Below are 25,935 nucleotides of genomic sequence, written 5' to 3' on the forward strand. Positions count from 1 at the left end.
CCAGTTTAGCTTGAAGTCTCTGAATCTGCTGTTCTATTGCTGCCTGCTCATCCCTGACTACCCACCCGAAATCATGGCCCCACGGGCGGTGAGTATAATAGGCCTGGAGAGGCTCAGCCTCCCCTGGTGCAGCCACTGCCGCCAGTTGTGTTTTGGGTGGGGGAAATCTTTGCTTATTATTATGCCCTTTACTGTCAATACGCTTCACAGTCTGAGCAGGGCAGCCCCAGGTGAAACAGGCTCTGGATGCTGAACATCCCTCTCATCCAAGAACTCCTGCCTCCTTCCCACTGGAAGTATTATTATGGTGAGCGGCACCAGGTGGCCCTTGTTACACGGGCTGATGAGTTCTTGTTCAGTCTCTTTGGAAGACAATCTTGTGCATTCAGTGATGCAGTTGTCCTAGGAGAGAAGCTGTGGCAGACAGCAGCTGCTGTATCTCTGTATTCGGAGGCAATTCTTGGCACGGAGTAGCTTCCTGGGAAGCAGGCATTGGTGCATGCTGAGATTTCGGGAGGAGGGGATTTCCCGTGGGCTGTTTGCCTCTGTTCCAGGACTGCTGTATTTGTGTTAATAAAGCAAATCACACGTAGAATTCACCCAGCCTCTGTACACTGATTTCTCCTCCACTGGGAAGCTGACCGGCAAGGCCCAGGACATCTCACGCTCACCAGAGGGGCAACCCTTGTATCAGGAGGATAATATCAAGGCTGGCCTTACAGATGGGTGACATGGGTGACCAACCAGGGCACCATGGTCAAGAGGCAAGGAGGGGGGTTGGCCTGGGGTGCGAGGCTGCAGAAAGGAGCTCAGGGCAGTGAGGGAGGAGGCAGCGGGGCCCTGGGATGATGGGGAGCAGCATGGTCCAGGGGTGATGGGTGGGGAGCCCAGGGAGGCAGTGGGGTCCAGGGGCAATGGGGGATGGGTGGGGGATCCAGGGGCAATGGGGGACCCAGGGAGGCAGTGGAGGCCAGGGGCGATGAGGGGCAGAAGGAGCCCGTGGGAGCCTGGGGGAATGGGTGGGGAGTGCAGGGGCGATGGGGGGGGGAGCCCAGGGAAGCTGCAGGGTCCAGGGGCGATGGGGGGGAGCCCAGGGAGGCAGTGGGGGTCAGGGGCGATGGGGGGGAGCCCAGGGAGGCAGTGGGGGTCAGGGGTGATGGGGGGAGCCAGGGGATGGGGGGGAGCCCAGGGAGCCAGGGGCGATGGGCCCAGGGAAGCAGCAGGGTCCAGGGGCGATGGGGGGGAGCCCAGGGAGCCAGGGGTGATGGGCCCAGGGAGGCAGTGGGAGCCGGGGGTGATGGGCCCAGGGAGGCAGCGGGGTGCAGAGGGGCAGCGTTTCCCCGAGGCCGGTGTGACGATAAGGGACACTGGTGCCTGTAGTTGCTCCGAGCAGGGCCCAGGAGTGGGAGTTTCCCGGCCGCCCCCGAGCAGCCCCTGGCCGCGGCCAGACCGGCTCTAACGCGGGGCAGCAGCCGGAGATTGACGCGGGCGCTGCTCCCCGCTCGGCCCCGGGGCGGGACTTTACCCCGCCCTGGGGCGATGCAGTAACCGGAGCCGGGAACGTGTCCCCCTGGTTGTCCCCCATCCCCCGGCCCGGGGGCGGCTCCTGCCCGGGCTCGAAGCGCCCCGCGATGGGCCGAGCCCGGGCGGCTCTTCCGGGGCACAGGAAGCGGCGGGGAGGGAGATCGGTGAGATCAGATCCTGTGCAGCTGCTGGGCGTGGAACTGGCCCGGCCCGGCCGCTGCCGCTGGGACCCGAGCCCGGGCTCTGCCCCGCTGGGGAGTGTGGCCAGCCCAGCCCAGCCCAGCCCAGCCGGACTTTCTCCCCTGGCCGGGAGTAGCCCCGGGGAAGCCCCGGGCTCTGGAGACATCAACGCCTGAGTGGAGACTGCAGGTAATTGAGAGACTCCGGGGAGTGGGGCAGGAAACCTCCCCCCCGCACCAGGGGATGGGGGGCCTGCCGCTGGCAGCCCCTGGGAATCTGTTCCCCAATTAGCAAAAACAACGCAGAGTCCTTGTGGCACCGTAGAGACTAACACATTTATTTGGGCATAAGCTTTCCTGGGCGAGAACCCACTTCATCAGATGCATGGAGTGAAAAATACAGGAGCAGGTATAAATACAATGAAAGGCTGGGGGTTGCTTTACCGAGTGGGAGGTCAGTCTAAAGAGATCAATCAATTAACAGCAGGATACCAAGAGAGGAAAAAATAACTTCTGAAGTGATAAGAGGGTGGCCCATGACAGTGATGAGCGAACAACTCTGAACCTGCTGCTCTCAGTTCTTCCCCAGGGTCTGCTCCAAGGGCAAAACTGGGGGCGGGGGGGTGTTGCCAAGGTAGCAATTTTTGTCACTAGATTTAGTTTCCCTGGCGAGGAAATAAGTGTCAAAATGACCAATTTAGTGACTTTCCCGGCTGATTACAGTGATATCCAGAGAAAGAAATACCAATTTGTGTAGTCACAAAATCATTCGCAAGCAGCTCAGTAGTGTTAATAAGATCTGTTCCTGGCTCTTCCGCCTGCTTTCTGTTGCCCAGCAAGTCAGTGTCATTACCTCTGACTTGGGCATGTCCTCGGAAGGCCCCGCACCTCGGGCTTGCTTGGGCTGGGAATGGGAGGAAGGGTTTGACTCGAGCTCCTGGTGGCAGAATCAATGCTTAGCACATAACTGCGGCTCAGCTTCTCTGCCTTGGTGGTGGGGAGGGGGTGAAAAGCCAGGTCTAATGGGGAGGGGAGCCTGGAAGAGGGGAGGATACAACTGCCCCTTGGGAGAAAAGTTTAGATCTTCTGCTTAGTAAAAACTAGGTGTGACGAACTGGGACTGTTCTTACTGTGGGCTTTGAATGCTGACAGGGGAGTGTGGCTAGGATAGTCTGCATTGGGGGATGGGAGACTGACCGAGGGAGAATACCTGAGCATGTAACATGAGAACCCAGGAAGGGGTTAGAGGCCAGGTGACACCTTTGCCCGGGAAACTGAACAAAGGCTGTGGGAGGGGTCGCTGAAGGCAGAGTTTCAGGAGCTTGCTGGTGATGTAGCTGGCAGGCAGACAGGGCTCTGACCTCGCAAGGGGGCTGGGGCGCCCTGGGACCCCAAGATGGACCTAACTGAGGGGGGTCCTGTTGTCTGTGCCTGCAAGACCTGTCTTGGACTGTATTCCTGTCGTCTAAATAAACCTTCTGCTTTACTGGCTGGCTGAGAGTCATGGTGAATCGCAGGAAGCCGGGGATAATAATAGAATACCATTTATTTCAATATTTTTTTGATGTTTTCTATATTTTCAAATATATTGATTTATATGGAGATATACTGATCTCCTAGAACTCGAAGGGACCTTGAAAGCAATTGCAACACAGAATACGAAGTGTACAGTGCTCACTTTATATTTATTTTTGATTACAAGTATCTTCACTGTAAAAAAACAAAAGAAATAGTATTTTTAAATTTTCAATTTCAATTTACCTCATACAAGTAGTGTAGTGCAATCTCTTTATCATGAAAGTTGAACTTACAAATGTAGAATTATGGACAAAAATAACTGCACTCAGTCCTACTTCTTGTTCAGCCAATCGCTCAGACAAACAAGTTTGTTTATGTATCAGAGGGGTAGCCGTGTTAGTCTGGATCTGTAAAAGCAGCAAAGAGTCCTGTGGCACCTTATAGGCCAACAGACGAATTGGAGCCTGAGCTTGCATCCGACGAAGTGGGTATTCACCCACGAAAGCTCATGCTCCTATACGTCTGTTAGTCTATAACAGGCCTGCACAACTCGTAAAGCGGCGAGGGCCATATTACTCCAAAGAAAATAGCTGAGGGCCGAAACCCCCCGGCCCCGCTGAAACACCCCCCCCCCCCCAGCGCCGCCCAGCCCCCCGTGTAAGCAAGCAGGACTCACCCCGGTGGCGCTTCCTCCTGGTCTTCTCGGGAATTAGTTCATCCAGCCATTGGATGCAGGCTGGTGTCCCGCTGCCGCTGGCCCCGTGTCCCTCCCAGACCCCGGTGCCCTTTGATCTGGGGTGCTGCCCCCTGGCAATACCCCCACACTCTGCCTCTAGGTCTCCCCTCTCTGGGGAACCCCCACCCACTATCCCTACCTCGCCTCAGAATAAGGCCACTGCCAGTCACCAACTAGCCCCTGCATCCTGGGGCAGACTGCAGTATAAGCCACTCATCACAGGCAAGGTTGGGTTTGGACCGGCTGCCTCTCTCTAGAGCTGGGCTGCCCCTCTGCAGCCCTGGTACTCGTCTTAGACCCTTAGCTAGCTCCGCAGCTTGGGGGTTTTCCAGGCTGGAGCTCCCCAGCTCCTCTAGCCTTCCCCCAGCCCTGCTCCACTCCCAGTACCTTGCTCAGCTCCCTAGCAGCCAGGCCCTTCTCTCTCTACAAGCAGAGAGAGACTTCCTCTGGGCCTCTGGCTCACAGCCTTTTTATACAGGCCAGCTGGGGCATGGCCCAGCTGCAGCCGCTTCCCCAATCAGCCCAGCTTTTCCCCTGCCACAGCCCTCCCCCAGGGCTGTTTAAAGCCCTTCAGGGCAGGAGCCTGCTACATCCCTGCTACATCCCCCGAAACACATCCCCCGCCCCAGCGCCTCCCGCCCCATGGAAACAAACCCTCCTTCCCCAGCGCCGCCCCGCCGAAACAGCTGTGGGCCGAAAAGGAAGGTTGGGGGGGGGGGTGATACTTTATTAAGAATTTTTCAATTAAAGCAAACCATTTTTAAAATTATTTTAATTTTTTTTATGAATCATGGAAAAATGAAAAACACCTGTTCCGTTGAAAAAAAACATTTGTACTTTTCATAATTACCTTGCAAGTTTAATGAGAGATATTACATCTCTTTTCGGCAACAAGCTTGTCGTATTTGGGGGTCATATTTGAAGTGGATATTTTCATAATGTCTTCCTAATGGTCGTTAGAGAAGAACGTTGCTTGTTTTTATTCATGTTTGTAATAGAGTGAGTCGGGGCTCTACCCTGCCGGAGGCAGAGGGGAGCCACGCCGACTCACCGCGGCCGAAATCAATAGCCGGTTAGCTCAGGGCTCAGGCCGTCTGTAGTGGGGGCTGAGGAAAAACAACAGTTAAAGGAGCCTAGGCCCTCTGTATCAGGGGCTAGGCAAACAGCAGTTCAGGGAGCCTAGGCCCTCTGTAGCAGGGGCTAGGCACACAGCAGTTCAAGGAGCCCAGGCCCTCTGTAGCAGGGGCTAGGCACACAGCAGTTCAAGGAGCCTAGGCCCTCTGTGGCAGGGGCCAGGCACACAGCAGTTCAAGGAGCCTAGGCCCTCTGTGGCAGGGGCTAGGCAAACACCAGTAGCTCAAGCCCCTTTGGAGCAGGGGCTGAGCAGGCAAGTAGGCAAAGGGGGCCCAGGTTCCTACCTGAGCCTTGGGTGAGGGGGAAGCCTGCCATCCGTGTGTAGGGGTGGCAGGGGGGGACGCAGGCCCACCCACTCCACTGCGTCCCAGCCCGGGGCCCTAGCAGCGAGGACTCTCGCTGCCGGTCAGTGGGGTGTCCTGACCGAAACACACTGACATGGGCTCACAGGCCTCTGCAGCCTGACCGGGGTCGGCTACCCCCGGGCTACTTCCAAGGTCCCCCTCAGGGCCTACCTCGTCCGTGGGGCTGGGTTCAGGCCAGTCCACCAGCATCGGCTCCTCGGTGGCGGGGCTGGGGGGCTGGTTCGGTAGCTCCTCCCCGGGATAGCTGGCACAGGGGAGACTGGACTCCTCCTCAGGGCCGCTGGTCCGGGGCGCGCTGGGCCAGTCCTCCTCGGGGTACCTGGCGAGAGGGAGGCTAGACCGGCGCGGGGCGTTAGCAGGCGGTTCGCGGTCTGCCGGTGTTTTCCAGGCAGGAGCTCGGTCCGGGACGTCTGCTCTCTCCGGCCGGCTGCCTCCTACTGAGCTTTGGTGTTGGGCTTTTATACTTCCGGGTCGGGGCCGTGACCTCGGAGGGGCGGGCCCCGGGCCCGGAAGCTCCGCCCACGCTGGGGATGGAAGCTGCTCTACCCTGCCGGAGGCGGAGGGGAGCCACGCCTCACTACAATGTTCATGATGGAAAATGTTTGTTCACATATGTAAGTGCTTCCAAAAATGCTGAACGTTTTTAGTGCAACTTCGATAAGATTCTTGTATTTTTCATCATCCAGACTTTTATAGAAGTCCCACAGGCTGCTTTCTCTGTGCTTATTTCGGTAAACTAACGAACATTGAAGTTCAATAACCTCCAACTGCAAAGCTAGTGGCACTTCCTCTGGATCCACAGAAAAGGGATCTTCAATCAGCTTCAACTGGACGTCATCGTCTTTAGACAAAGTAAGTCTTCTGTCAAATTCTTCAATCAAAAGATTGATGTGCTTTGCGTATTTTTCTCCTAACTCGGCGTGTTTGTGCTGAGGGATACGCTGTGCACAAGTGGGAAAGTGACACATTTCACCTTTTGACAGCTGACTTCTGAAAAGTTTCAATTTCATTTTGAAAGCTTTCACTGTTGCACACATTTGAAATATAAGTTGATTTTTTCCCTGAAGTTGAATGTTGAGATCATTCAGGTGTGCTGTAATGTCACAAAAGAAAAAGAGATCTTGATTCCAGGACTCATTTTCAAGCTCTGGGAATTTTTTTGGCCCATTTTCTAGGAATTTTGCTACCTCCTCTTTCAAAGCAACGAAACGCTGGAGCACTCTTCCTCGACTCAACCACCTCACTTCCGTATGGTAAATTAAGTCGCTGCACTCTGCGTCTTCCCCTTCAAGAAAGGCTTGAAATGTCCTATGTTTTAGTCCTCTAGAACGGATGTAGTTTACAATGGAAACTACCACTGACATTACATGCTCAAATTTTAAGACTTTGCTACACAAAACCTGCTGATGTATAATGCAGTGATGTTTGGCTATTTCTCTCCCGATAAATTCTTCAAGAAGAGTAACTGCTCCAACAGTTTTTCCGCACATAGCTGGAGCACCATCAGTACAAATGGCCACCAAGTTTGTGAAATCTAATCCCAACTTATCATTCATGCACTTTATCACTTCACTGGAGATTTCTTTTCCGGTTGTGTGACCCGTCATGGAGCACATGCCAATAAGTTCTTCAGTAATTTCAAAGTTTTTATCAATATCTCTAATAAAAATAAGAAGTTGGGTGGTGTCTTGTAAATCGGTGCTTTCATCCATAGCTAGGGAGTAAAAGCAGAATTCACTGACTCTCTGCTGTAACTGATCACTTAGATTGGTAGAAATGTCAGCTATTCTTCTCTGTACAGTCATGCGTGATAGACTGACATTCTCAAATATTCCCCTCTTTTCTGGACATAACTCAGATACAGCCATCAACATACACTTTTTTAAAAACTCGCCTTCTGTGAAGCATTTCCCAGCAGCAGCAATTTCCTTAGAAATTTGAAAGCTTACTTTTGTAACTGTATCGTTCTCAGTGCTCACTTTCTTGAAAATTTGCTGTTCTCCACTAAGGTTTTTCGCTAAACTGGCTGCTTTAATTATTTTTTCATTTGGGTTCAATTTGGCGAGATTGGGATGTTTAGTTTCAAAGTGCCACTGAAGGTTGTATTCTTTCGGAACAGCTAACATTTCACGACACACGAGGCACAGTATTTTGTCTTTGGAAACAGTATGTAAGTATTTATTCATCCATTCAGTGTTGAAAACTCTGTGCTCTGATTCTGTTTTTCTTTTCACTCATCGTAGTCATTATGAAGCTCAAGATTTTGTTGAATAAATTCACACACAAGGGAAACACTCACAATCAGGGCCGGCGCTTCCACTAGGCGACCCTAAGCGGTCGCCTAGGGCGGCAGGATTTGGGGGGCGGCATTTTGCCGCCCTCAGTGGAAATTTGGCGGCAGGGGTCCTTCCGCTTCGGGGTCTTCAGAGGAAATTCGGCGGCGGGTCCTTCACTCGCTCCGGGACCCGCCGCCGAAGTGCCCCGAAGACGCGGAGCGGAAGGACCCCTGCCGCCGAATGCTCAGAGGAGGAGCGCTGCCGCCTAGGGCAGCAAAACCCCTGGCGTCTCTCCTGCTCACAGTCACACACAAAGAGAAGAGATATCTCATGGCGCGTGGCACACTAGCAAGGCACTGACAGTGTGTGGAAGCCTGTAGAGGGGGAAAGAAACCGTGCGCATAGGGTAACCAGATCACAGCAGTAAAATAGGACCCGCCCCCTCCCTGCTCAGCCCCACCATTACATCCCTCTTCAACCCCCCCAGGGGTCACTATATTACTGCACACAGCATACCAAAAATTAAAATACTGAAAATGGACGCCTCCCTCCAGCCACCGACTGGCTGCTCGCCTCCTCACCCCCCCCAAGTATAAAGCCTCACTGCCACAACCTGCCCACCCGCCCGCTCGGTTCGTCATCCCCCCATGAAATAAGGGGAGGGGAAAAGGGGGGCAGTGTGAAGGGATTGGATGTGACTGTCCAACACACAAACACAGGGAGCCCGGGGGGGGGGGGGGCAGTGTGATAGGGGCCGGGGAGGGGTAAGGTCCCTGGACCAGGGAAGGGGGCAGCAGTCGGGGCACGGCAGGTGCAAAACACACACACACACACACACACACGTCTCCCCCGGGGATTTCCTGGCTGCCCACAGACAGTTCAAACCCTCCCCCTCATCACTACGGAGGCCGCCCTGGGAGCAACCAGCGCAGTAGCCGCAGGGCTGCCCAGAGGATTCAGGGGGCCTGGGGCAAAGCAATTTCAGGGGCCCTTCCATAAAAAAAAGTTGCAATACTCTAGTAACGTATTTGGAAATGTAAAAAATAACCAGTGAAATACATTCCAAAAATAATTTGTAATAATTTGAAAATACACTAAATACATTATTTAAAAACATTAAATGCTTTAATGGTATATATACATTTGCAATTACATAATGGGCTGTTGCTGGGTGATGGTTGGTGCCAATGGGCTGTTGCTGCCTGGGGGTGGTGCTGCTGTTGTCCAGGGCTGGGTGGGGAGCTGGGCTCTGGGTTCGGGGGTGTCCGGCTCAGAGGGGCTGGGCTCGGAGCTGGGGGTCAGGGCTGTGGGGGGATGGGGTCAGGGGGGTGCCCGGCTCACAGGGGCTGGGCTCGGAGCTGGGGGTCAGGGTTGTGGGGGAATGGGGTTGGGGGGGTGTCCGGCTCAGAGGGGCTGGGCTTGGAGCTGGGGGTCTGGGCTGTGAGGGATGGGGTCAGGGGTTGCCTGGCTCAGAGGGGCTGGGCTTGGAGCTGGGGGTCATGGGGTCGGGGGGTGCCCGGCCCCTTAACATGCCACTTACCCCCTCTCCCGGAGCCTCAGCGCGCCGCATCCAGGAGTGGCCCCAGAGCTCCCACTCAGCTGCAGCTTGCAGCCCCGCCCCCTTACCAGCTGAGATGCCAGGGGATGGGGGAAGACGGAGGCGGGGGGAGCCTCCGACATACTCCTGGGGGCCCCTGTGGAGCCCGGGGCAAATTGCTCCTCTTGCCCCCCCGCCGGGTGGCCCTGCCGTCCAGGCGGTTGGAGCGCGGCGCGCGCGGGGCTGTGAGGTCGGCCCCGCCCCCCCCCAGCAGGAGGCGAACCCGGCAGCCGCGCTTCTGCCCGTCCGGGCGGTTGGAGCGCAGCACGCACGTGGGGCTTTGAGGTCGGCCCCTCCCTCCCCGGGCAGGGGGCGAACATGGCAGACCTTCCGCCGCTTGCCCGCGGGCCGCACAGTGAGCCCACGTGGGCCGCATGTTGTGCAGGCCTGGTCTATAAGGTGCCACAGGACTCTTTGCTGCTTTTAAGTTTGTTTACATTTGCAGGAGATAATGCTGCCTGCTTCTTGTTTATAATGTAACCTGAAAGTGAGAATAGGTGTTTATCGCAAGATATTTATGTGCCAGATGTGCTAAAGATTCATATGTTCCTTCATGCTTCAACCATCATTCCAGGGGACATGCGTCCATGCTGATGATAAGTTCTGCTCGAAAGCAGTCCAAAGCAGTGTGGACCGACGCATGTTCATTTTCATTATCTGAGTCAGATGCAACCAGCAGAAGGTTGATTTTCTTTTTTGGTGGTTCGGGTTCTGTAGTTTCCGCATCGGAGTGTTGCTCTTTTAAGACTTCTGAAAGCATGCTCCACACCTCGTCCCTCAGATTTTGGAAGGCACTTCAGATTCTTAAACCTTGGGTCGAGTTCTGTAGCTATCTTTAGAAATCTCACATTGGTATCTTCTTTGCGTTTTGTCAAATCTGCAGTGAAAGCGTTCTTAAAATGAACAAAATGTGCTGGGTCATCGTCCGAGACTGCTATAACCTGAAATATATGGCAGAATGTGGGTAAAACAGCAGTGGACATACAATTCTCCCCCCAAGGAGTTCAGTCACAAATTTAATTAATGCATTATTTTTTAACAAGTATCATCAGCATAGAAGCATGTCCTCTGGAATGGTGGCTGAAGCATGAAGGGGTATACGAATGTTTAGCATAGCTGGCACGTAAGTACCTTGCAATGCTGGCTACAAAAGTGCCATGCAAAAGCCTGTTCTCACTTTCTGTTGAAGTTATAAATAAGAAGCGGGCAGCATTGTCTCCTGTAAATATAAACAAACTTGTTTGTCTGAGCGATTGGCTGAACAAGGAGGACTGAGTGGACTTGTAGGCTCTAAAGTTTTACATTGTTTTGTGTTTGAGAGCAGTTATGTAACAAAAGGAATCTACATTTGTAAGTTGCATTTTCATGATAGAGATTGCACTACAGTACTTGTATGAGGTGAATTACAAATATTATTTCTTTTGTTTATCATATTTTAATATTTGCACTGTAAAATGTAATAAAAATAATATAAATTTTGATTTCAATTACAACACAGAATACAATATATATGACAATGTAGAAAAACATCCACAAATATTTAATAAATTTCAATTGGCATTCTATAGAACAGTGCGATTAATCATGATTAATTTTTTTGAGTTAATCGCGTGAGTTAACTGCGATTAATCAACAGCCCTAGTAAAAACTGTTTTTGACCAGGGTAGGCGTCACTCTCTGGGCGAGGGCGATGCAGGAAAAACCATTTGTCTTTGAGATCTTTGAGACTTTGGCCACTGAAACATTGTTAACTGATCAAAATCAGGGAAGCCGGCTTGTGTAGCTGGGCGATTCCTTGGGACTCTGCTGGACCTGCCCCCATTACTACCTCGTGTGCTCACCTTGCCAGGGCGAGAGGACACTCCCAGCTGCTGAACAGAAAGCAGCGGCAATGCTGGGTAGTCCTGGCAGCTGAGTTGATTTTGTTATCATTGACCGGCTCTATTGGTGTCTCTCAACTGGTAGGGGGCAGGCAAGGGGTTTCATGGCTGTCCTGGTTACATGGGGCAGGGCTGGGATCCCCCCTTTCTAAACCTGGCATTTGGCTGCCCCTGCTCACTTGGGAATAATTTGTTTCCAGCTTTATCTCCATTAAAATGTTTGCTGAGGAAAGTGGCTTGCCCCATATTTAATATACAACAAACCCAGAGGCCTCCTCCTGTTTGGGGGAATAGTGTCTTCCAGTTGCTAACAGGAAAGTTGGCTGGACCCCTTTCTTTTTCCCAGATGGCACAAGATGAGGGGTTCACTTCCCTCAGGGGGCTAACCAACTCCGTTAGTTTTAAGAGAGAGAAATGTATGAGTGCTATTGTGTGACATGGTTTCTTGTGATGGTAAGGGGCTTGGTTATGTCTTACGTTTCTAAAAGCTCATGCTTCAGGGTTTCAGCCTGCCCCCTGCAGGGGTCAGGAAGGGATACCCACCCTCAACCAACGTAGTCTGGGTTTGGTTGGTTTGGTTGTTGTTTGTCTCCTTCCTCTGAAGCATCGGGGATGGCCATGGCTGGAGATGGAACACTGGACATTGGTCAGGACTCGGATGTGGTGCTGAGCATTTTCTCTCTTGGGTGCTTGGCGGGCTGGTTCTTGCTCACGTGCTCAAGATCTATCTGATCACCATTTGTGTGGTGGGGAAGGATTTTTCTCATCGGTCAGATTGGCAGTGATCTTGGAAGTTTTTTTGTCTTCCTCTGCACCATGGGGGTCACTTGCTAAGTTCCCTGTAAGCTGCGCGGATGCACAGCAGCCTATTTAGTGCCGCGCAAGTGCTCAGAGAACCCACCCTGGGACCTGCCACGGCCGGGGGTGGGGCAGCCCGAACCCAGTCCCAGCCCAGACCTGCCGGGGCCGGGCAGGAGGGGCACCTATCCCGCGGCCCCAGCCCCAGAGTTGCCACGGCAGGGAGAGGCGCCTCTCCCCCCAGCCCAGAGGCTGCAGGAGGGGGCTGAGGCCAGTGAGCTCATTCTTGGGAGCTGCAGGAGGTGGAAGGGGGCTGGAGATTTCGTGCCCATAGGCTGCAGGAGGGGACTAGTGGCTAGTGGCAGTGTGCTCAGAGACCGGAGGTATTGTGCGCCCTGGGGCTGGCGGAGAGCAGAGACGGTGGAAGCAGCTTAGTCTCTCTGGCCGTGGTTGGTCCCGGCGGGCAGAAGGCAGCAGGTTCCCTCGCCTCTGCCGGGGGGCGTTGGGGTGGGGGAGCTAATTGCTTCTTCGAATTGAAATGCGCATTGGGGTGGCCTCGGGGGCAGCTGCGAGCCGGCCGGGATGGGGAGCGGAGCCACTGCCCGCTTCCCTGTAACACGCCTTGCAGAGGGGACAGTGGTTCAGTGCAACCAGGGAGTTGCCCGGCAAGCTGCTGGCTCAGGGAGAAGCTCCCGGGCTGCTCATTAACCAGGGCTGGGAAGAGGAAAGCCCCAGAGCACCCTCCTGCACCCCAAACCTCTCATCCCCGGCCCCAACCCAGAGCCTGCACCCCAACCCTCTGCCCCAGCTCTGAGCCCCTCATCCCTGGCCCCACCCCAGAGCCTGCACCCCCAGCCGGAGCCCTCACACCCCTGCACCCCAACCCTCTGCCCCAGCCCTGAGCCCCCTCCCACACTCCAAACCCCTCAGCCCCACCCCCACCACAGGAATTTTTGGTATGTGGTATGAAGGTGATGTGTCACATAACAAAATTTATTCCACGCATGAGTGGGAAAAATGAGAGGGACGCTGGTCACTTGCCAGGATTCTCCGGGTGTATCTCATTTAATCATTTCCTTGCCGTTGCAGGGGACTTGGGCTCTGGTGAACCTCGATCCCTCCTGTTCTCTCTCTGTGGCAGATAAATAGTCTCATCTCCTGTTGGCTGTGATACTTTGGTCTAACTTCGGTTGTTGGGTTTAGTAGGTGGGTGCTGGTGGCCTGTGATATACAGGAGGTGACAGACTAGATGATTTGATGATCCATTCTGGCCTTAAACACTCTGACTCTGTGACATGGCCAGAAGTATTCCAAACCTCATGACGGATGGTCTCCATGGGGGTTGCTTCCCCCAGAGCTGAGATGTAGCCACCTCTCGGGCGGGTCGGTGGTTATTATTGAGAAGGGAATGGAAATTTTCTTAAATATTTTGGCTCTTCCATTTTCCTGTTTAAAAAAGCGTCCCCCAGGGCTCCCTGCTGCCTGTGTGAATAGCCAGCAGGTGGTGGTGGTAACTTTCTATCCATTTATCAAATACTGCTATGAAATCACTCAATTCAGGGCAATTGCATCTGTATCCCACCTCCGTGATCCATCCTGGGCATCCATTTTTAGATTTCCAGCTCCCTCTTGGGCAGAGACCCGTGTCTCTCTCCCTCCTGATTGGGGTTTTTCCAGGCTGCTGTTTCCTGCCTACACTGTGGTATTCCCAGCAAGCCAGGCCACTGCCTGCTCTTTGGTTTCTCTCCAGAGGATATAAACCGTGTAATTGCCCACACAACCCTTTCTAAGTAGGCTTGGCAGAATTCAATCGTTATTTTTTGATCATTTTGATGGGTAACACTGATGTTTACTTTAAGCGCTGTTTTTAGATTTGTATAGATTTACATTTTTCACAGTTGTGGGAATTCGTGGTGGTGGGTGAGTCAATAATTGTTTGATGACAGTGGAGATGGAAAAGTTAAAGCTTTAGAACGGTTAAATCATGAATTGTCAGCATCACATGTTACAATATACTAAGTAATATCCTTAAATCAAACCCTGAGCATATCTCAAGCAGCATTTTTCTTACTTTGCCTACATGTAAATTTTGATTCTAATCAATGGAAATATCTTTTCATCCGTTTGTATGTGTACAGTGAAGTCAACTTTTAGCAATAAAAATCTAATCACGCCAAACCTATTTATAAGCAAGCCCATTTATTCTTCAGGTGAAAGTATTACAGAAAAAACATAAGCAATAAAAGAACCTCCATTCATGCTAATAAGCTTTAAATCCACCAAGGGCTCTGGGAGGAGTCAGTCCTTCAAAGCTCACCAAGGGGTTTTCCTGTGGTTACACGTTTATAATAGTCTTAGCTCAAGATCCAGAACAACCATGAATAGTTCAGTCTCCTTCATACAGCTTGGGCCTTTGATCTTGGCCCTGTGTAACAGGTAATCACCAGACAAAGGCCCACTCTTCAGGGGGTGGTTTCAAAGCCTGGAATTTTTGCATAATGGGGGGGGGGGGGGGAGAACTTGCATTCACTTCCCCCTAGATATTTCCCAGAAAATTCACTTCATACCTATTGTCCCAAAAGACCATTCTTATCTGCCACATTGTTCAATATAGGCCTTTGGTCACCCAGGCCCACAATAATACAGAGCCTTTGTATCTAATGGAATGGACTCCAAAGATACTTGCACTTAATTCTGTAAGCTTTTGTGAGGATACAGTGCATCCTCGCTAGAACGAACCCCTGGGGATTCAAGCCGCTTGTTCGGTGTAGCCAGGGGTTCGTTATAGTGAGAGATTGGGGAGGGTCAGATCCTCCGGCCCCGGGGCCGTGGCTGGCGGACAAGATCGCTCCTACAGCCCCGGGCCGCTGCCAGCACAGGGTGCGCCTCTGGCCGCAGCTGGGACAGAGCTGTGATTCCCCCGCCTCAGCCCCGGGGCCGGAGGAGCTCTCAGCCCCCCACCATGGCAGGCAGGGCTGGAGGTGGGATCCAGGGAAGGACGTCCTAGCACGGGTCAGTCTGTATTGCAGGAAATTGGCACATCTGTCACAGTCACTACAGATTTTGCTTCTCTGTCCCCTTCAGAACTGGAGGAACTTGGGGAAAACTGTTGTCCTAAATCCTTATCCCAGATGTGGGGAGTGAGGGAGGTGGGACGATCTGTTTAAAAGGATTCTGGCCTCATCCCTCCTGAGCCATGTTTCTGGCCTTACCGAGACCAGTGTTAATCCAGGGTCACTGCAAGGAAGAACAAGGAGTGACTCCAGATTAGCACATGGGGGCAAATGAGATCCGCACTGTCCTGCTGGGGGAGTGGTTTCATTGGTAGCTGTGACCAGGGAGCTCTAGTCCTTGCTGAAGGAGGGGGTAGGGGGCTGCTCCCTTCCTCTCTCTGCTCAGGATATTGGGGTTGAGCTTCCTGGGTCAGAAGCTGCTGCCTCCATTGTGATCTGGGAGCCCAGGCTGAGCAGCTGTTGCTCCCCTACCAGGCTCTGTGCTGGGGAGTGACCTTAATGAAAGCTTCCTCTGTGCCCCTCCAAGGTGACGACTTGCTCCATGTGGTACTAGCCCCCCGTCGACATCAACTCCTGAGCCTAGGGCTGCCCTGGGGATTAGCACCAGACGGAGAAGGTCCTCACCTGGGCTGGGCCCAGAGGGACTCTAGGTAATTGAGAGAGACCTCGGAGAAAGTTGCTGGGGACAAGCATGAAAGTGACTCTGCACGAACAGCCCCTCTTAGGATCATACTTAGTCCTGCCACGAGTGCAGGGGACTGGACTAGACGACTTCTCCGGGTCCCTTCCAGTCCTATGATTATTCATCAATCGTCTCTTCTCCCATTAGCAATTGCAGGAGCTGATCCAGGCATGGGAGAGTGAATTCCCCGAGCCAGAGGGGAAAGGAGATATAAAGGGATAGAGGAGAGAGAGACTGAAGGGGGCAGTGGAAGAAATAGGTGGGAATGGAGGTCCCCAGATCTCTAGCCTATGGAGACACTTATTGCAGCATCGCTGGGCAGATTCGCTTTCCTATTAACAAGGTGAGGAGCAGAGAGAGGAAAAGCTCGTTTCTGGCTCTCCCTATTTGCCTTGCTGGGGGGCGAGTGCTGCCCTCAGGGACAATGTCGGGGGAATCCCCCAAAGAGACACCTTTGGTTCTGCTCTTTTCTAGCATTTTGTTCGTAGACTGTTAGAGGGAAGGTTTAAAAATGTCTCGGTGGTTTTAGTCCTTGTGGGAGGGGCTGGGTCTGCACTGAAAAAATAACTAACTAAGAAAGGGGACCAAGCGTCGTCTTAGCACGGCCGTGTCTCGAACGTGTGGGGAAGCGTGATGCGAAATAAACTGAAGCCTGTTCTGAAATCGCCACCATTGCCTTTCTCACCCTGCCAGGCTGCAGAATAACGCCTGTGTTTCGCTCCAGCTCATCCCACCCGCCCATGGGACAGGGAAGGGAAATGGTTTCAGTGGAGCCAGTTCAGGTAGGGATTATCCAGGAGTTGCTGGACGAAGAGGGACAGTGAGTTTGGTCTGGAGGTGGGAGGGGGCAGGAAATACACAGGGTAGAGAAAGGGAGGGAGACAAGGGGTGACAAGCCTGCTGGGCCGTGTTTAATTGGGGGCCTGGATTGTAGGAACAGACCCCTGAGGTTTGGGGGGTGGAAATTCCCTAATTTGTGAAATAGGAAACAACCCTCCTGGGCCGGGCTGGGAAAACTGACCAGACTCCCAGTGCTGGAGCCTGAAGCCACTAGCCAGAGGCTGCTGTGAAATATGAAAGGGGCAGCCACCAGTGAGGCTTATGGGACTTGCCCCGTCCTCTCACACCCAGCTGCTGGCAATGGGAAGGGTGTTTAGGATTCCTACCAGGGGGCTCCATCTCCTGTATCAGCCTCTGGCCGGTAGATGTGTGATGAACAGCAGACTGCCTTCCCCCTCTTTCTGCTGGGAGTGCCGAGGGGCTCCTCTTTCTCCCTCACCCTGATGCCTCCTGGCTGCTCTGAGTGGGGTGGGAAGGGACTCTGCTGACTGTCTGCCTCCCAGAGCGTCCATTTGATTGGCCCTGCCCCCCGTGAATAGAGGGGTTGTCAGAGGGGCCGCTGGTACTAACCAGGAGACTCTTGCTCTTTCAGGGGCTGGTGACCTTCGCGGAGGTGGCTGTGTATTTCACCAAGGATGAGTGGGCTCTGCTGGATCCCGCTCAGAGAGCCCTCTACAGAGACATCATGCAGGAGAACTATGAGAATGTGGCCTCGCTGGGTAAGGATTCCTGTCCCCATGGCTATTAGAAGGGGAAGTAACGAGTTAAAGTTCACATCACCCACACAATGTAACCTCAACTCTGCCCTGTTACGGCAACACCCCAACATGCCAGTGACACACGTGCTCTGCCCTCCCTGTGACAGAACCCATTGGGAACAGAGTAGAGGTGCAGTACAGTACAACGTCGAACATCTCCTCTTTGCCAAGACAAAACTTGGGTTTAGGTCCAGCTGTTGCCTGCACTCAAATGAGATCCCACTCCCTGCAGACTATCTCAAACTTGCAAACTGTTACTACTCCTTTACCCTTGCCCTGAGAATTCCTTCTGAGTCACTGCCTTCGCTTACCCCTTCCTAAGTCCTGGATACCACTAGCATGTACGGCACCAACTTGCTGATGATCCCCGTGGCAAGAACACATCCTTACGCACCTTTATCGAAACCACCTATAACACTGCACACTGAAATGAGTCACACTTGGTCTCTCACCTGGGTCCCTCACGGTTTACCTAAATTCAGCCCCAGCTCTGCCAAACTGCTCCAACTAATCCCTCGGCTATTTCTTCCAGTTACTGCTGTATTGAGCTGAATATATTGTATTTGGCTAAATCATCTTCCAAAAAGGCATCCTGTCTTGTCTTGAAGACTTCAAGAGATGGAGAATCCTCCACTTCCCTTGGTAGTTTCCAAACCATTTCCTGTGGCTACTGGCAGCTCCAGAGGTAGAGGATGAGGGCAGAGTTAAGGTTGTATTGCAGGGGGTGGCACGTACTTTACCTCTTCCTTTCCTGTTTTTCAGAAGTTTAAGTTTAGCCACCCTGCACGTGCTGGAAGGTAGCACTGGGCAACCTTAACTCTGCGTTTATGTAGCTAATGGGCATCTCGTTTCCTTGATTTTTTTTTTTAATAGACTTTTTTGCCACTTTTTTGTGTCTACACTAGAGCTTTTGCCAGCGTAGATATGTTGGCTAGGGATGTGATTTTTCACACCCCTAAATGACAGAGCTATGCTGGCAAAACTTCTAAGTGCAGGCCAGGCCAGAATCTGCAAGTAGATTTTAGGGCACTTTAAAATATTGCTCTTAACCCAGAAATGTTGGTATCAGGACAAAACTTCCAAGAGGAACCCCTGCAAAATGCCATAAAAATGCACAACACACGTTATCTGGAAGCTCTCAGTAGTAGGGTTCAAACTCAAATGCATGGATGTAGCTCCAATTCAATGGCCACGGCATGTCCCTTCAAGCCAGCCAATTACTCTGGACAGCAGCTTGTTGGAAACCTTCCAGCTGTTAACCAGAGCCTGAGTCTTGATGCATATGTGCATTTCAGTCTCTTTTTGGCTCGTCACTTTGGCTCATGCCAATCTGAAATTCCAAACTCTGCAGTTCACTTTTTCAATTGTCCTTCCCCAAAGCGGCAGTTGGGTGCCATGTACAAGCTTGAGACAAATGCCAGATCAGTTGATGAACAATTAGAACCGTAGTTTGAGCTCCAGGTGTGTGCCAAGAAATGTTATAAGAGCTCGGTGCTCTTGGGGCACTATGAAGCAGAGGGCTGACAGCCGTGGGAGGAAGGGGAGGGCTGAGGGGAGGATTCGAATCAGGAAGGGTCGGGTACAGTGGAAGGAAGAGGACGGAGGGAGTCAGAGACAAGAGCTTCTGGGAACTGGTCATGGGGAGGGCTGGGGAAGTGGGAGATTGGGGGGGAAAGGAGGTGGAGGTTCCTATGTAAGTGATGATGGTGGGGGAGGAACTGGGTAAGAGATCTGGGTTAGCTGGGAGTGGGGAACACTGGGGGGGGAGGGCTTGGGGAGTGCTTGCTGTAGGGAGTGGGGAGGGTCTGGTGGGAGTGGGAAGGGAAGGTTTCAGGGAGGCAGAAATTTGGGCCACTCCACTGTGACTATTTTTGTCAAAGTCTCGAATGACTCCTTCAGCGTGTCCTTAGGACGATCCTCCCCACCCCTTTCCCACTTTCTGTGAGGGTTCCACAGGGCTCTGGCCTTCTTCCCCTTCTCTCCTTCCTCTATACCCTGTCTCCGGGTGATCTCATCCACAAACACAAATTCAGCTACATCTGTATGCTGACAAGTCAGAGATCTACCTCTGTGCTCCACACCTGTCTCCCTCTGTCCAAACAAAATCTTAGACTGTGGCTCTGACATCCCTTGCAGATATCTAGCTTTTGGCTTGCAATTAGAGCTAAAAATGGCTAATGAGACTCTTAAACCGCCAAGCCATTCCCCCACCTCCTTTTTCTATCACTGTGTCAGCACCACCAAACCACCTGTCACTAAGGCCTGTAAACTGGGCATGATCTTCCACACAGACCGCTCCCTAGGTCCTCATGTCCAGCCTATGACTCCATCTTGCATTTTCTTTCTGCATAACATTCCTAAGATATGGTCCTTCCTATCCATCCATGTAGCTAAAACTCTTGTCCAGACCCTTTGTTTCCTGCCTTTTAACCAATTACTGATCCATAAGAGGACCTTCCCTCTTATCCCACGAGTGCTTTCTTTGCTTAAGAGCCTTTAGTGAGGGAACTTGTCAAAAGCTTTCTGAAAGTCCTGATATATTATATCCACTGGATCACCCTTGTCCACATCCTGTTGACCCCCTCAAAGAATTCTAGTAGATTGGTGAGGCATGATTTCCCTTTCAGAAAGCTGTGTTGACTCTTCCCCAACATATTGTGTTTATTTATGTGTCTGATAATTCTGTTCTTCGCTGTAATTTCAACCAATTTGCCTGGGACTGCAGGTAGGCTTACCCACCGGTAATTGCCTGGCTCATCTCCGGAGCCTTTTTTAAAAATTGACTTTACGTTGGCTATCCGCCAGTCATCTGGTACAGAAGCTGATTTAAGCGATAGGTTAACCTGCTTTCCTGCCATTTAGTATCCCTGAGATACTGGATTCAGTGACCTTCCGATTCCTTTCCTTTCCTTTCCATGCTGAATCCCACCAGCCCAGGCTTGCTGGTCCCAGCTTCCCCGAGAGTCTCCCATTGTTTCTGGGCCTCTCGCTCTCAGGGAGAAGCAGTTCCAGAGCGACTTCCCTTGTGGCTGGAACTGTCTTCACTTTCAGGCCAGGGTGTTACTCTCTCTGGGTTTCAGGAGACCCTTTGATGAGAAGCATCTGGCTGTGTGTGTTCCCAGCAAAGATGGGGATAGTTAAACCCTCATAGGCCGAGTGTTCTGCACCTTTGAGCATCTGGGGAGTGGGCCCCAGGATTTTACTGCTTAAAATGGGCTGGAGTTAAAATAATGGAACATTCACTGTGACAAATGTCCAATGAATTCACCTGCCCTCCCTTGTTTTCTTTCCCCTGAGCAGGGTTTCCCATTTCCAAACCTGATGTGATCTCCCAGCTGGAACTAGGGAAAGAGCCGTGGGTCCCAGATCTTCAGGGCTCAGAGGAAAAAGAGCTCCTAAGATGCGCCTACACAGGTGAGGAATCACTAAACCAACTCAGAAACTCTGTGGCTGAAGGAAACAGATGGGATTCCCTACAAAGAGCTTACGAGCGCTCTGAATTTAGGATTGTCCCCAGATGTCATATCCTCAGGGCAGATATTGCTCATGCTCCCCGGGCAGTAGCTTCCTCCCTGACTTCCCTCCCCCCTGAATGTTTAGTTTGGATGTGGAGGGAGAATTGATCCACTCCTCTCTCCTATGGAAAAGCGTGTGGGTGAATTCAGTTCCTGGTTTTTATATTTTTCAGTCTCCCCAGGTTGTATTTTGGTTTGCTCTCCCTTTTTGCACTCCTGTTTCTGAGGTTTCTCTCTCTGTTCCAGCAGGTGATGGGACAGTGAGGGAGAATGAGGAGCAAGTGGAACAATCTGGGGCGTTATTGCAAAGATCCAAAGGGACTGTGCCCAGGAGTTCTGAACAGGGAAAAGCCTGTGAGAGTCAGCACAGGCCAGAGAGTCAGCAGGGCAACCAACCAGGGCAAAAAGTGGGTAAATCCATTAATTGTCAGGAAACTCATGAGGACCTCAAGGAAACCACAGCCCAGCAGAGAATCCCCACAGGCGAGAGAAACAACACGTGCACGGAGTGTGGGAAAACCTTCAGTAGCCGTTCAAGCCTTATTACACATCAGCGGATCCACACAGGAGAGCGACCCTATAACTGCTGTGAGTGTGGGAAAAACTTCAGTCGGAGCTCAACCCTTATTACACATCAGAGAATCCACACAGGAGAGAGACCTTATGGATGCTGTGAGTGTGGGAAAACCTTCAGTCAGCGGTCACATCTTATTACACATCAGAAAATCCACACAGACGACAGGCCCTATGAATGCTGTGAGTGCGCAAAAAACTTCAGTGTGATCTCACACCTTATTAGACATCAGAGGATCCACACAGGAGAGAGGCCCTATGAGTGCTGTGAGTGCGGGAAAACCTTCAGTTACCGATCAGGCCTTATTACACATCGGCGAATCCATACAGGAGAGAGGCCCTATGGATGCTGTGAGTGCGGGAAAACCTTCAGTCAGAGCTCACACCTTATTACACATCAGAGAATCCACACAGAAGACAGGCCCTATGAGTGCTGTCAGTGCGGGAAAACCTTCACTCGACACGCACACCTTATTAGACATCAGCAGATCCACACAGGAGAGAGACCCTATGAATGCTGTGAATGCAGGAAGAACTTCACTCGGAGCTCACATCTTATTACACATCAGAGGATCCATACAGGAGAAAGACCCTATAGATGTTCCGACTGTGGGAAAAGCTTCCATCAGAGCTCAGCTCTTATTTATCATCAGAGAATCCACAAGGGAGATAAAAACCATAAAAACTTTGTCTAGTGTTTTAATATTTTTGCTGATTCCTACATAGTGACCTTTAAGCCTATTTGCACCATTTGTCGTCATGGTCTCTCGGGTCCTCCCAGGTGAAAGGCCCACTTTTGCAGCTCACCTTCTTCGGGGGGAATCCTGTGGTCCTTTCTGTCAGCTGCTTTGTCCTATGACAATTCTGTAATAATAAGACAGCACCGAATGATGCAGGTTTGAATAGATCAGAGGGGAATGTGATGGGAGAATCTATTATTCTGATTCTGAATTATCAAATGCAATCTTCTCTGGAATTTCACTTTATGTGAAACTGAAAGTGTCTTTTACCTCTTCCGTGATATGAGTTTTTCCTCTTTCCTGAAGGCCGTTTGGTCACATAACTGGATATTAGTTTTGTTTGACAGAATGTAGCTCAGATTTATTGGGAACTTTGAGACAAATAACCAGCTGCTAAAATACTCATTTCTCATTTTATTTTAGCTTTTTCCCAACCCCTCCATGATGACATGGAGAAAGTTCAAGTGCAGTTCAGTAAACAGGAGAGACTACTTCAAGTTATTGGACATGATAGCAAGGAAACCGAAGTATTCTTATAACGCTCCAATATGAAATGGTGGACAGCAGCACACCCCAAATTGTGCAACTAACTGAAGTAACTGTGTATGATCACAGTGTTGTTCAATTGCTTAGGTCAATATTGTCTCAGATAATCCCTGGAGAGAATTCCACAGTAAGTGATTTAGCAGGAAGCAAAATACCCATGTATTTGGTTCCCAAACAGTTGAGACCTAGTACCTACAAGATCTAACTAATCCTATGATTTAGGACACGTTGTCCCTAACTACGTAGATGTGGAGGAAACAGACGTGGTGTTCTTGTTGAACTCACCCTTCGTAGTGCAAATGTGAATCAAATTAACTGAGTGTTGACTGTGACATAGCTGCAGAAAAATAATTATTTTCAAATAGAAACCCCCTTCCCACCTTTGGCAGATTAGAGATTCTGATCCAAGCCTGTATCTAGTTCCTAACGTCAATCTGTGGCAACAGATTAAAGAAACAAACTTGGCCATTTGTTACTGTGGGTATGTCTACACTACAGGATTAATTCGAATTTATATAATTCGAATTTAGGAAACCGATTTTATAAATTCGAATGTATTCGGCCACACTAGGCACCATTAATTCGGTGGTTTGCGTCCAAGCTACCATAGTAGCATCGATTTCCAGAGCGTGGCATTGTGGGTAGCTTTTACATAGCTATCCCATAGTTCCCGCAGTCTCCACCCCCCTTGGAATTCTGGGTTGAGACCCCAGTGCATGATGGGGCAAAAAACATTGTCGCAGGTAGTTCTGGGTACAGCCTCCCCCTCCCTCCCTGAAAGCAACGGCAGACAACCATTTCGCGCCTTTTTTCCTGAGTGAACTCTGCAGACTCCATTCTGCATCAAGCATGGATCCCGTTGTGCTCCAGAACGCAGTCTTGAACATTATAAACACCTCGCGCTTTCTCGTGGAGTTTATGCTTACACAGGACCAGAAAAAAGAGGCGAGGAGGAGGAGGCGGCGATTGCAGCGCAGCGACCAGCGTGATGAGGACATGGACACGGACACAGAATTCTCTGAGACCGCGGGCCCCGGTGCTTTGGAGATTATGATGTTAATGGGCCAGGTTATAGGCTTGGAACGCCGATTCTGGGCCCGGGAAACAAGCACAGACTGGTGGGACCGCATAGTGTTGCAGGTGTGGGACGATTCCCAGTGGCTGAGAAACTTTCGCATGCGTAAGGGCACTTTCATGGAACTTTGTGACTTGCTTTCCCCTGCCCTGAAGCGCCAGAATACCAAGATGAGAGCAGCCCTCACAGTTGAGAAGCGAGTGGCGATAGCCCTGTGGAAGCTTGCAACGCCAGACAGCTACCGGTCAGTCGGGAATCAATTTGGAGTGGGCAAATCTACTGTGGGGGCTGCTGTGATGCAAGTAGCCAAAGCAATCACGGAGGTGCTGCTACGAAAGGTAGTGACTCTGGGAAATGTGCAGGTCATAGTGGATGGCTTTGCTGCAATGGGATTCCCTAACTGTGGTGGGGCAATAGATGGAACCCATATTCCTATCTTGGCACCGGAGCACCAGGGTACCCAGTACATAAACCGCAAGGGGTACTTCTCAATGGTGCTGCAAGCACTTGTGGATCACAAGGGACGTTTCACCAACATCCATGTGGGCTGGCCGGGAAGGGTTCATGACGCTCGCGTCTTCAGGAACACCAATCTGTTTAAACGGCTGCAGCAAGGGACTTACTTTCCGGACCAGAAAATAACCGTGGGGGATGTTGAAATGCCAATTGTTATTCTTGGGGACCCAGCCTACCCCTTAATGCCATGGCTCATGAAGCCATACACAGGCAGCCTGGACAGGAGTCAGGAGTTGTTCAACTACAGGCTGAGCAAGTGCAGAATGGTGGTAGAATGTGCATTTGGCCGTTTAAAAGGTCGCTGGCGATCCTTATTGACTCGCTCAGACCTCAGCCAAACCAATATCCCCATTGTTATTACTGCTTGCTGTGTGCTTCACAATCTCTGTGAGAGCAAGGGGGAGACCTTTATGGCAGGGTGGGAGGCTGAGGCAAATCGCCTGGCTGCTGATTACTCGCAGCCAGACACCAGGGCGATTAGAAGAGCACACGATGAAGCGCTGCGCATTAGGGAAGCTTTGAAAACCAGTTTCATGACTGGCCAGGCTACAGTGTGAAATTTATGTTTGTTTATCCTTCCTGAAAACCCGCCCCCTTTATTGACTCATTCTCTGTAAGGAACCCACCCTCCCCCTTCCCCCAGCTTGCTTTCAAAGGAAATAAAGTCACCATTGTTTAAAAATCATTTATTCTTTATTAATTGATTATAAAAAGAGGGAGAGAACCTGAGTGGGGTTTGGGAGGAGGATCAGCGGGAAGGAAAAGCCCAGTAAAAAAAGGTTAAGAAAATGGCAGCCTTTTGCTTGGGCTGTCCACTGGGGTGGAATGGGAGGGTGTACGGAGCCTCCCCCCCCGTGTTCTTACACATCTGGGTGTGGAGGCTATGGAACATGGTGAGGAGGTAGGGGGGTTATATAGGGGCTGTAGCGGCACAGAACCTGAGTGGGGTTTGGGAGGAGGATCTGCGGGAAGGAAAAGCCCAGTAAAAAAAGGTTAAAAAAATGGCAGCCTTTTGCTTGGGCTGTCCACTGGGGTGGAATGGGAGGGTGTACGGAGCCTCCCCCCCCCGTGTTCTTACACGTCTGGGTGTGGAGGCTATGGAACATGGTGAGGAGGTAGGGGGGTTATACAGGGGCTGTAGCGGCACTCTGTTCTCCAGCAGCCGTTCCTGAAGCTCCACCAGACGCCGGAGCATGTCTGTTTGCTCACGCAGCAGCCCCAGCGTTGCTTCCCGACTCCTCTGATCTTCCTGCCGCCACCTCTCATCTCGAGCGTCTCTCCTCTCCTCACGTTGGTCCCTTCTGTCCTCACGTTGGTCCCTCATGTCCTCACGTTGGTCCCTCCTGTCCTCACGGTCACTGGCTTCTTTCCTATACTTGCAAACCGTCTCCTTCCACTCATTCAGATGAGCTCTTTCATTCCTGGTGGATTGCATGATTTCGGAAAACATCTCTTCTCTCGTCTTTTTTTTACGACGCCTTATCTGGGATAGCCTTCGGGAAGGAGGAGGGAGGCTTGAAACATTTGCACCTGCTGGAGGGAGTGAAAAAAGGAGAGAATTTTTTTAAAAGATACATTTTTCAGAACAATGCTTATACTCTTTCACGGTGTATACTATTCACATTACATAGCACATGTGATTTCTGTGCAAGGTCGCATTTTGCCTCTT

At 51.5% G+C, this 25,935-nt stretch overlaps 1 protein-coding gene across 1 annotated transcript in view; it reads left to right on the forward strand.

Moving 5' to 3' along the window:
• The window catches only part of LOC135894698 (zinc finger protein 3-like), a 35,243-nt gene extending 13,159 nt beyond the window's left edge, over window positions 1-22,084 (forward strand). Inside the window, exons 8-10 of the mRNA XM_065422835.1 lie at window positions 20,602-20,715; window positions 21,066-21,516; window positions 21,769-22,084. Of these exons, the coding sequence (XP_065278907.1) occupies window positions 20,602-20,715; window positions 21,066-21,516; window positions 21,769-22,084 (881 nt within the window). The remainder of the gene's footprint in view (window positions 1-20,601; window positions 20,716-21,065; window positions 21,517-21,768) is intronic.
• Window positions 22,085-25,935: the final 3,851 nt, after the last annotated feature.

The sequence above is a fragment of the Emys orbicularis genome, chromosome 25 (assembly GCF_028017835.1).
Source record: "Emys orbicularis isolate rEmyOrb1 chromosome 25, rEmyOrb1.hap1, whole genome shotgun sequence".
Classification (NCBI taxonomy): domain Eukaryota; kingdom Metazoa; phylum Chordata; order Testudines; family Emydidae; genus Emys; species Emys orbicularis.